Genomic DNA, 12,485 nt, shown 5'->3' with positions numbered 1-12,485 from the left:
AAGAATAGAGGAGGTAAGAGTGACAACACAATTCTGGAAACTGAAAGGCAGATAAAAAACGACTAACACTTAGACCAGAGAAAACCAAAAACTAAGTCTTCAAAGTACACTAATGGAGCCAATTTGAAACAAGAAGATTCACAAAACAGAATCTCATGATGATTAAAACCATGATGAAGGCATATGTCTCAAAATGCATGAATGCAGGATGAAAAAAGACAACATGAAAATCAAATCCAATATAGAAAAGACAGAGGAAATCCCCATATAAGAAGTAAAGGGAATGAAGCAACTAAAAAGACAACCCATAGACTTGGAAAAAATATTTGCAAAATACATCAAAGAACTTACTTAAATTATACAAAGAACTCTAAAACTAACTAGAAAACAACTTAAAGAATGGGCCAAAGACCTTAACATGCACACTGCCGAAGAAGGTACATACTGTATATAGATGGCAAATAGGAACATGAAAAGATGCTCTGCATCATATGTCAACAGAGAAATGCAAATTAAAACAATGAGACATAACTAGACACCTATTAGAATGACCAAAATCCAGAATAATGACACTACCAACTGCTGGTGAGAATGGTGGGAATATAAAATTGGCATTGTCACTTTGAAAGACAGTTTGGGGGGTTCTTATAAAAGTAAATATTTTCTTTCCATACAACCCAGCAATTGCATTAGTTGGTATTTAATCAAATGAGTTGAAAACTTAAGTCCACACAAAAACCTGCATACAGATGTATATAGCAACTTTATTCATAATTGCCAGAACTTGGAAACAACCAAGATGTCCTTAAGTAAATAGTTATATACACTGTAGTACATCCAGACCATGTAATATTTATTCAGTGCTAAGAAGAAATAAGCTATCAAGCCATGAAAAGACATCTTGGAACCTTAAATGTCTATTACTAAGTGAAAGAAGCCAACCTGAAAAAGCTATATACTGTATGATTCCAGTTATATGACATTCTGAAAAAGGCAAAACTATGAAAAGAGCATACACATCAAAAGTTGGGGATGTGGGAGTGGGAGAGGGAGGACTAGGCAGAGCACAGAGGATTTTTAGGGCAAGGAAACTATACTATAAGATACTATAATGGTGAATAGGTGTCATTATATATTGCAAAAGTCAATAAAATATACACCACCAAATGTGAACCCTAATGCAAACTATGGACTTCGGGTGATAAAGATGTATAATCAATGTAGGTTCACTGATTGTAAGAAATGTACCTCTGGCCTGACCAGGCAGTGACGCAGTGGATAGAGCGTTGGACTGGGATATGGAGGACTCAGGTTCGAAACCCCAAGGTCGCTGGCTTCTGCGCGGGCTCATCTTTGGTGAGCACAGGCTCATCAGCCTGAGTACGGACTCACCGGCTTGAGCGCGGGGTCACTGGCTTGAGTGTGGGATCATAAATATGACCCCATGGTCGTTGGCTTAAGCCCAAAGGTCGCTGGCTTGAAGCCAAGGTCATTGGCTTGAGCACAAGGTCACTGGCTTGAGCAAGGGGTCACTTGCTCTGCTGTACCCTCTAGTCAAGGCACATAAGAGATAGCAATCAACGAACAACTAAGGTGCCACAACAAAGAATTGATGCTTTTCATCTTTCTCTCTTCCTGTCTGTCTGTCCCTATCTGTCCCTATCTCTGACTCTCTCTGTCAAAATTTTAAAAAAATAAGAAATGTACCTCTGGTCTGACCTGTGGTGGCACAGTGGACCTGGAACACTGAGGTTGCCAGTTCAAAACCCTGGGCTTGCCCAGAAAAGGCACGTATAATAAGCAATCGTGAACAACTAAGGTGAGGCAACTATGAGTTGATACTTTTTGCTCCCCCTCTTCTCTGTAAAATCAATAAATAAAATCTTAAAAAAAAATAAAATGTGCCTTGGACGGTTGGCTCAGTGGTAGAGCGTCGGCCTGGTATACAGGAGTCCTGGGTTCGATTCCCGGCCAGGGCACACAGGAGAGGCGCCCATCTGCTTCTCCACCCATCCCCCTCTCCTTCCTCTCTGTCTCTCTCTTCCCCTCCCACAGCCAAGGCTCTATTGGAGCAAAGTTGGCCTGAGCGCTGAGGATGGCTCTATGGCCTCTGCCTCAGGCGCTAGAATGGCTCTGGTTGCAACAGAGCAACGCCCCAGATGGGCAGAGCATCGCCCCCTGGTGGGCATGCTGGGTGGATCCCAGTCGGGCGCATGCAGGAGTCTGTCTGACTGCCTCCCTGTTTCCAACTTCAGAAAAATACAAAAAAAAAAAAAATGTACCTCTTTCACAAGGGATGTTGATAATGGGTAGGCTAAGCAGGTGTGGGGATAAAGAATACATAGAAAATTTCTGTATCTTCCTCCCTATTTTGCTGTGAACCTAAAAGTCCTCTAAAAAATAAAATCTATTTTTTCAGGATTAGTAATTTGGATTTATCTTTTATTATTATGGCATAAAATTTCATTCTTTCCAAGGAAGCTTGAGCAGCAGGATTTGGAGAAGGTGTAAGGGAATGTTGCTGATCACTGGACAAATGGGTTTTTTTGAGCGACTGGTTTGCAGTCACCTTGTGGTAATGACAGAACATATGATGTGTCAAATTCCCTTTCAAGAAAGAGTTTTTTGCTCCAGTTTCCCTAAGAAAAATCTATTTTTAAAAAATGGAAAGGAAATAGTTATAAAACAGTCGTAAAACATGTATCTGACATACATACTCATGTGTTCAGAATATATAAAGCACTTCAATTCAAAAATAAAACTCATTTTTTTAATGGGCGAAAGGTAGGAGAGGAATCTCACAAAAGATATTCAGATGGCCAATGAATACTTTTTAAAGTGCTCAAACATCATTAACAGAAAAATTAAAAACATAACCACACTGAGTTTTCTGGATCACCATGTAAGGAACTTAGAAGTTACCACTGCATCCTAACAAGTAAAATGCTAAACAAAGAAAAATCAACTCTTCAAAGCAGTAAAGTCACTGGCCAAACTGCGCCCAAAAAAGTGAAGAGACAAACAGGTGGATACGGGAGTAGAATCGGATGTGGGAACCAATGTTATGTTCTCTGAAACCCAAAAGTTTTAAATTTTGGTGAAATGCAATTTATTAATTTTTTTTTCTGGTTGTTTGTACTTTAGGGCAATGGTTTTCAGCCTTTTTACACTTGGGAACTGGTGATCTCATTGGCCAAAAACAAAAACACACAACGAATCAAGTTTTATCTTATCATGCATAACAGTGTGACACAGTACAATCTGGTGCTTGATTACCAAACTCCACATGTACGATCCATTGAATACTACATAAGTTTATCTGAATATTTTTTGCCTGTTGCGCATGATTTGTACATGGTGCAAATGGTTGTTCAAATGAGCCTACAAGTTCCACAGATATCTAAGACAATCTCAATAGCATTTTCATCAGTGATATAGGCTGTAAGTGGCAAACACCCTGAGCATAAGAAAATTCAAGTAAGATCACTGGGCTTATAATATTCATACAACATCAGGGTGGTTAACTCTTTCATAGACGGGTATGAAACTCTTTGTGGACTAGTATCCGAAAACCCACTTTAGGGCATCATATCGAAGAAACTATTGCCTAATTCAACATCACAAAGATTTACTCCTATGTTTTCTTCTGAAAACGTTATAATTTTAGCTCTTACATTTACCTAAATGTAAGAGCTAAAATTAGTTAATTTTGCATATGGTGTAGGGATCTAACTTCATTCTTTTTTATGTGGATCTCAAGTTATTCCAGTGCCATTTGTTTAAAAGTCTATTCTTTCAAAACTGAATATAATGGCATCCTTATCAGCCCAGATAGCTTGGTTGGAGAGCATTCTCCCAAAATGCAGAGGTTCCCGGTTCTATCCAAGGTCAGGGCACATACAGGAACAAATCTATGTTCCTGTCTCTGTCTCTTTCTATCCGTTCCTCTCTCGCCAAAATCAATAAACAATTTTTTAAATGGCATCCTTATCAAATACTGATTTACATAAATATAATAATTTGTTTCTGAATTCTCAATTCTAATCCATTGATCAATATTTCAGTTATGCCAGTACCACACTGTCTTGACTATAATAACTTTGTAGTAAGTTTTGTTTTGATTTGTTTGGGGGGGGAGGTGTTTGGGTTTGTTTCGTTTTTTGTGAGAGGCAGGGAGGCAGAAAAACATACTCATGCATGTGCCCAGACCAGGATTCACCCAGCAACTCGTCTGGAGCTGATGCTCCTGCTATTTTTGTGCCTGAGGCAAAGCCACAGAGCCATCCTCAGCCTGGGGCCAACTTGCTCAAACCACTACAGCAGTGGCTGTGGAGAGGGAGAGAGAGAAAAAAAGAAGAGGGGAAGGGGTGAAGAAGCATTGTGGCTTCTCCTGTGTACCCTGACCTGGAATCAAACCTGGGATTTCCACATGCCAGGCTGATGCTCTACAACTGAGCCAACAGGGCCTGTAGCAAGTTTTTAAATTGGGAAGTGAATCCTCCAACTTTGTTCGTCTTTCTCAGCATTGTTTTTTCTATTGTGGGTCACCTGCATTTTCATGTCAATTTTAGGATAGGTTTGTCAATCTTGAAAGAAACCAGCTGGAATGTTAATAGGGTTTGTGTTCTGTATACAGATCAATTTTAGGAGTATTGTCATCTTAACAACATTCTAACCCATAAACATGAAATGTTTTTTCCATTTATTTAGATCTTTAATTTCTTTAAATGATGTTACGTAGTTTTCAGTGTACAAGTCTTACACTTCTTTGGTTAAATTTATTCCTAAGTATTTTTTTCTTTTTTGATGCCACTGTTAAATGGAAGTGATGTGTTTGCTAGTATATATACAAATGATTTTTGTACACTAAGTTGTATCCTGAACCTTGCTGAACTTATTAGTTCTATTCTAACTGGTTTTTGTAGATTACTTAAGATTTTCTATATAGAAACTATATAATCTAAAATGGAGATATCACTACTTATTTTCTTACACAAATGCCTTTTATTTTTCATTCTTGCTTAATTCTCTGGCTATAACTTCCACTACATTGTTGAATAGAAGTGAAGAGTGTATTTCTTGTTCCTGATTTTAGAGGAAAATTTTTAGTCTTTTTCCATTAAGTATGATACTACCTAAGAGTATTCATAGATGTCCTTTATCAAGTTCTCTACTCTCAGTTATTAAGAATTGGATTTGATCAAAGGCTTTCTCTGCATCTATTATAATGATTATATAGTTTTTGTCATTTGTTTTATTAATATTGTATATTACATTCATTTTTGCATACATGGGATAAAAATCCCATTTGATCATGGCACATAATCCTTTTTATAAGTTACTATATATGGTTTATTAATATTTTGTTGAAGATCTTTGTATCTGTATTCATAAGGAATACTGGATTGTAGTTTTCTTGTGATATCTTTGTCTGCCTTTGGTAAAAAAATAAAATAAAATAATAGGCCCTGACCTGATAGCTCAGGGCACATAAAGGAAGAGAGTAATGCTCCTATCTGCCTGTCTCTGTCTCTCTCCCCCTTACTCTCTCTCTAAATCAATAAAATAAACTTTTTAAAAATTTTAAGTACAGTTACACATATTACTTTCTTGTAGATTTTTAGGTGAACAAGATTTTGGCCTTTAGAGGGTGTTTTTTTTTTAAGATTTTATTTATTGATTTTTAGAGAGAGGAAGGGGGTGGGGAGGAACAGGAAGCATCAACTCCTAGTAGTTGCTTCCCATATGTGCCTTAATCAGGCATGCCAAGGATTTCGAACCCACAACCTCAACATTCCTGGTCAAATGCTTTACCCACAGCACCACCACAGGTCAAGCTAGAAGGGTTTTTTAAAAACTAAAAAGGCAACCGAAAATTACACAATGAAATGTGCCTTCTAATCTAAAGGGAAAAAAGTTCATTGGCATGTAAAAATAACCACTGACTTTATTCAAATAACTGGACATTGTTGGAATTACAAGATCCTTCTCCCCCTATTTTAACTAGTCCTCCTCCAGTTTTCCTTATCAATTCAACAGGAAAATTAATGATTAAAGCTGGAACACTGGTGAAATTTTTCTTCAGCAAGATCTGCCTTTTGCATTAATTCTACAGCAGCCAAGGCCATTATGTCCACATGCCAGATTAAATGCAACAATATTCATTTGTGAATTAAAATAAAAATAAGTATTAACTTAAAAACAGCACAATAGATCAGAACACTACAAAGAATAAATAGGGAAGCAAACTTGTTATTAAAAAAACAAGCCTAGCCCTCACAAATCTTGTTTCATCATGAAAGTTTCAATATATCACTAATAAAAATATAGAGAACTCTTAATTTCTCTTATACATAAAGCATGGGAATAAAAAGACTTCTGAAATATAGAATACTATTTAAATAATGAGATTATAGAAAAATTAAAAATTAGAAATAAAAGTGATGAAACATTTCTTTTTATTCTTCCCTATAGCAAATCTAGACTAGACCCAAAAATATATACAAGATATTGAAGTTCTTTGAATCTTGGGGGTTTTTTTTCCAAATTGCAGCCAATAATAAATGTGGAATACTGGAAACAACTCCTGAAAATCTCTAATATCATAATTAAAATATTATATTCAAATTTAATAAAACTTCACTATAATATTCCATACAATTTAATCGGTATCTTTACCTCTGATTTTATATTCAATGATTCCTTTGTTTCAAAAATAAAGATATCACATGGTTTGTGACCAACACCAGTGTGGTTCAAGCTTTCCAAGTCACTTCTCTCAACATTTTTTTTTTATTCAGTGAGAGGCGTGGAGGCAGAGACAGACTCCCACATACACCCGAACCAGGATCCACTGGCAAGCCCACTAGGGGGTGATGCTCTGCCCATCTGGGGCTTGCTCCATTGCTCAGCAACCCAGCTCTTCTTTGAGCCTGAGGAGGAGGCCAGGGAGCCATCCTCAGCGACCAGAGCCAGTTTGCTCCAATCGAACCATGGCTGTAGGAGGGAAAGAGAGAGAGACACAAGAGGGGGGAGGGGGGAGAAGCTGATGGGTGCTTCTCCTGTGTGCCCTGTCAGATTCCAACGGGACATCTACCTGCCCCACTGATGCTCTACCACTGAGCCAACCAGCTGGGGCCAACGTTTTTAAAAATTCAAATTTAAAATGTGGAAGAAACTGAGCACAAAACCATATTCTCTAGGAGAAAAATGTTGTGATTGCCGTATTTTAAAAAAATAGCTCATTCTGCCTGACCAGGTAGTGGTGCAGTGGATAGAGCATCCAACTGGGAGGTGGAGGACCCAGGTTTGAGACCCTGAGGTCGCCAGCTTGAGTGTGGGCTCATCTGGTTTGAGCAAAGCTCACCAGCTAGCAAGGGGTTACTCTGTCTGCTGAAGGCCCACGGTCAAGGCACATATGAGAAAGCAATCAGTGAACAAGTAAGGTGTCAAAACGAAAAACTAATAATTGATGCTTCTCATCTCTCTCTGTTCATGTTTGTCCCTATCTATCCCTCTCTCTGACTCTCTGTCTCTGAAAAAAAAAAAAAAAAAAAAAAAAAAAAAAAAAAAAAGCTCATTCATATTAATAAAAATTTCAAAAAGCAGTATAGCTCTCCTGCACAATCCATTTGTGTCTCCTGAGTTCTTCAATTAAGGCAGAAAATGAAAGTTTTAAAAACTAATACCAACAACAGCCGTCAAACCAGGTGTAGCATTTACAAGCAACAGCCCTAAGCTCCAAATAAAATTAACAAAACAAAAAGGTCAAAACCAGAAAATGTTCTTAAATTTCCTCTTAGAAGTAGGAGTTCCTTAGTTTTACAATAGTTTGCTTTTTACTGAAAAAAAAAACAAACCAAACAAATAAAAACGGGAAATCTAATTAACAGTGATAAGGATGAGAACAGTTAGTTCCCAGACAGTGAGGATGCAAGAATTTACAACGTACGTTTGGCCTGGAGAACGAACACACACACACACACACACACACACACAGTCACTATCACCACCACCACCATGACCACCCTCCACCCGCAATGATCTGAGGAAGCTTTCAAAAAAGGTCACTAACTAACATAAGTTTTAAGACCTTATTTTTTTAAGGCCTAAGGGCGATCCTGGTCCTGAAAATGCACTGTAAAATACAACCTAGCAAAACTCCACTTTCCAAAAACAATTCAGGAGTTTCCTATGATGCCCGAAACGGCAACAAGAGCGTGTACTCTGGACACCCTCAGGACTGTCGCTCCTCACACGGGAGGGAGGGCAGCCCATGAGAATCCGAGTGCTACTACATCTGTCTGTGTGACAGATCCTCTGGGAGGATCCGACTGTGATCCGGGGCCCTCCCGGGGCCGACGCAGCTGGAAGAGGCACAGAAATGTCATCTTCACAGCCCTCCTACTTCCGTTCTCAAAACAGAGATATAGGATTTCTTTTACTCCTCACCCCTCAAACCTATACTTCTCGACAGCGATGCCCCCTTCGAAAGGCTTAAGTGTAAAGCAACACAGAGTATCGGACCCGATTCGACAGAATGTGGTCGGTCAAAGCGCTCCCACCCGACAAATCACCCGCCAGCGCCTCCCAGAGAGCCCCTCTGGCAGGGGATACGCCAGCAACAGAAGTCGACGTCCCCGTTCGCCCCTCACTACTTCCTCCACCCGGTAAGGGGAACGGAAAAGCGCAAAGAGGAACTAAGTGAACGGCGAGAGGGTGCCCCGCAGCCCGCTTAAAGAGGGGGTGGGGTGGGGGAGGAAACCAAGAGGGAGCGGAAGGAAGGGGAAAGGATGAGCTGCAAGAGGAAGGGGACGAGAGCGCGCGCCAGAAAAGGGCACGAGTCTTCGAGGACGCGGCTGCACTCCACTCCCCGGGGCAGAGCGGGTGCACCCGGCCTCTGGGGTGCTTCGTCCCGGGCAGAGGGCGAGGAAGAGGGACGAGGAGGCAACGTCCCTCCCCTGGCCAGCCTCGCAGCTCAAGAAGGGTCGGTCGGGACTGCAGTGCCCCGCCGGGTAGGGAGCGGTGACAACGGCCGCTCGCCCCGTCGGAAAGCGCGGGCTGCGGGGCCCTCCGCGGGCCGGCTTTAACACCCTCACCACCGGGGTAGGCAGGTCCGGTGTGACGCCGGCCCAGCGCCGGCGACCGTGCCAGTTACCTGAAGCGGGGCGAGTCCTTCAGACACTCCTCGAAATCCACCATCATCTTCATTCTGCCTCTGCCTCCGCCTCGCCTCGCCGGCGGCGCTGGACGAGCCTAAGGAGCCGCGGGAGCGACCGCGCTGGGTACCCAGACGGCTACGGCGGGCGCACGGCCGCCACTAGCGCTGCGCGGAGCTGAGCAGGGTGCCTCGCCCGAGGGTCATAGCAGCCGTGATGAAGGCGGCAGCAGCGACGGCTAGTCAGGCCCCAGTCCGGCCCCTCTTCCTCCCACCCCCAGCACAGCGCCGGCCTCAGGGAAATGGCCTGGGAGTGACAGTCTCGGCCAGCCAGCCACAAACCCAGCGGCCAGAGGGAGGGGCTTCCGGCAGCACCGCCTGTGGGTGCCCCGGCAACGCATCTGAGCGACGACAGCCCCAGCCAATGAGCAGAGCGACCGTGGGTGCCTTCTTGCCACATGCGTTCTCGAGGGCCAACTGCGATGCGCAAGCGTCGTCAGGCGGGACCGGTTGCTGGGAGGCTGGCAGCTGATGCTCCTTGGGAAGGAAGTCACGTGGCTGCGCCCCGCGCTTCCCACCCACCCCAAGCCCCCGCCTCTCCTGCTTCTCCAGCCCCGCCCTGCTGAGCTGCCAACGCGGAGGAGCCGCATACTGCAGGTTTGAGCAAGGAGAGTTGCTTTTTAAGGCAATTTAGGCAGAAATCTGAAGAGGTTAGGAGAAGAAATTATAAAAGGAAGAGATAGGCTAAGCCACCTCTTCCTTTCATTTTAAAGAAACTGAGACCAGGAAGAGAGAGTGGGTAAAAGTTAATGATGAAATCTTTCAGGTATTGGCTTCATCGCTTGATAATTTAAAGTGTTTCCCATGTTTATCTTTTTATATAACCAGAGACTACTTCATGAAGGAGCTGACATTTAGGGTGAACATAGAAAGATCACAAGAATCCAGGCAAGTATGAGAGGAAGAGTGTTTTGTGTGAAGGAACCGTTCTCAAATCCACAGACCGTCCTTACTGACACCTTTCTTTCCGTAGGCTTCGCCAGTTCTAAGATGATAAGGTTCTGAAAATCAAGCTCACTTCAACTTGCAACACTTGCACCATAGATACATTATATTTAAATGAATACCTTCTAAACCAAGCCTAGAAAGCATAGGCCTATCCATAAACATGCACACTTAGGGTGTCCTAACAGCAGAATGGCTCTGAGAGAGTCTGGAGGCAAACTCCCTGGATTTAGTAATCATTCAGTAAATGTTGAGTATTATCATAATTGTACCACCTTCTTCTTCAGTGCCATAATCAGTGCTTAAATTTCAAGCCTTCTCACTTATACTACCTAACGTCTTATATAACCTTTTGACCATCTGGCTAACTATAGCATGATGGCTTGTTGCTTTTCATAATTTATGGTTATATCTTGATCTCTTTAGCACCTTTAGGAATTAACAGTATAATTTTCAGATATTTCAAAAGCTATACAAGCTTTGTGAATGTATCTTCTTTGGTTATAAACTTGGTTTCTCTTTTTTAATTGAATTGCATATTCCTGGAATCCTATCAGCTTCTCTTGATAACTAGAAACTGTTGGTAGTTAAACATTGTATCCTCAAACACTTCAGTTAATCAGGCCAACCTCTTCTAGATTTGTAACTAACATGTCAAATTAGGATACAGTTGGCTGTTTCTACATTTAATTGCATTCCTGATGCACCAACAACTAATCTGTGTGTAACCTTTTGGAAGATGCCAAATTAAAATTCAGCTGCATGACACCAGCAATTAAAAAATAACTAGGCTAATTATCAAGTAAACATTTTTCTGTGGATGGCTAAATTTACATACACCCATTTAACAATAGCAATTTCACAATTTTTCTTCTCTGTCCCATGAAAAGCAAGCTTTACAGGGTGTCAGTGGTAAGATATGTTCTAAATTAAGAAATATTAAAAGTGGAATAGAGTCGAAATCCCAAAGTGTCACATTTCAGAGCCACTCTGCAATTTCTGCTATGGATTTCTTGACAATTCTTGATGTATCCTTTTAACCTATGCTCCTGGAGGTTATCACTTTAATCTGTCTCCCAATCCCCAGATCCCAGAAAACCTGATTAACCCAGCTCATCTTTTCATGACTGGTCACACAGGTCCCCATCAAGCCCAATAGTGGGGTGGGATCATTCAAATTAGTCATTTGTACAGGAATGGGGTTAGGAATGGGGGCTGTAAGACAGCTGACTATCAGACAAGGCAGGTTCTCTAAAAGAATGTTGATGGCTTGGCCTCGTAAAACACAGCTATTAAACTCTCACATTCATCCAGAACTTTGGACTCTGATTCACAGTCCCCCACCCAACTCCATTAATTAAGGTGATTTCAACATGCACTTAGTCTTTCATTCAATAAGATCCACTTAGCATAGCCAGACCCTCCAGTAGGCTCTGAGGTAACAGGTGAAACAGTGTTTTGTTTCTAGAGCTTTCAAACCAAAGGAGGAAGCACCAAAGAGGCCAGGAGTATGCACACTAGCCATGCATACTTAAACATTCATTTCTCCTGGAGAAGGAAATAGGGTTCTCATATCTGTAAATATGAGGAATCTCAAAAAATTAAGATCCAACAGAAGGTGAGGAATGTCTTTCCAAGGATCTTTAATTATAGGGAACTATGTGACTAAAGAGGCGAACAGAGGTAAACAGTGACCAGATACAAAAGACCTTGCCTGCCATGCTGAAGAATTTGTATCTTAGCGTGAGAAACCATTGGAATTTAAGCCTGGAAATGATGTGATCTAATTTGAATTTTAAGGAGTGTGGGGCAAAGGGGTAGAGCTCAGGACTATGACTAAATCCTGTAATCAATTTTGAGGTTTTCAACCAAGGCAATTGTGATTAAGAGATATTTAAGAAATACAAATGAAAGAATCTAATGGCCAACTGAAAGTAAGGAAGGAAAAGGAAAAAAGGTTAAACTTTAGGGTGACTCCATGTTTCATGTTTGGGTGACTGGTGGGAGGTGGTGCCATTCACATAGGGAAAACATTTATCTCTGTCTCAAAATATGTCACTTTAGGAAGTCCTTAATTGTTCCTGCCTTATCTCACCCAGACCATTCCATGCACAAGTTCAATGTTGAATGTTTCCTCCCGCTCACTCCCACATATTCACTTTACATCTGTAAACCCCCGGGACCCTTTTTCTCTCCCAGACTGTTGGTATCCACCTGCCTCGCCTTCCTCCTCTACTTCAGTTATACTCTACAATGCCTCCATACCTCTCCCTGGGCCTAGGTCATTCCCTGGCAAACTCACATACCCAGCATCGGTCCATTC

General features: G+C 41.6%; 1 protein-coding gene across 3 annotated transcripts in view; it reads right to left on the bottom strand.

Moving 5' to 3' along the window:
• Positions 1–9,497, bottom strand: part of ACAP2 (ArfGAP with coiled-coil, ankyrin repeat and PH domains 2) — a 206,237-nt gene extending 196,740 nt beyond the window's left edge. For 2 of the 3 annotated variants that reach the window (XM_066240963.1, XM_066240965.1), the window contains exon 1: positions 9,158–9,497. In XM_066240963.1, coding sequence (XP_066097060.1) covers positions 9,158–9,210 — 53 coding nt within the window. In that variant the 5' untranslated portion in view covers positions 9,211–9,497. The remainder of the gene's footprint in view (positions 1–9,157) is intronic. The other variant, XM_066240964.1, reaches the window with a different exon arrangement.
• Between the last annotated feature and the right edge of the window lie 2,988 nt (positions 9,498–12,485).

This window comes from Saccopteryx bilineata, chromosome 8 (assembly GCF_036850765.1).
Source record: "Saccopteryx bilineata isolate mSacBil1 chromosome 8, mSacBil1_pri_phased_curated, whole genome shotgun sequence".
NCBI lineage: Eukaryota > Metazoa > Chordata > Mammalia > Chiroptera > Emballonuridae > Saccopteryx > Saccopteryx bilineata.
The sequence above is the reverse complement of the archived record's forward strand: the minus strand, read 5'-3'. Positions and strand labels throughout refer to the sequence as shown.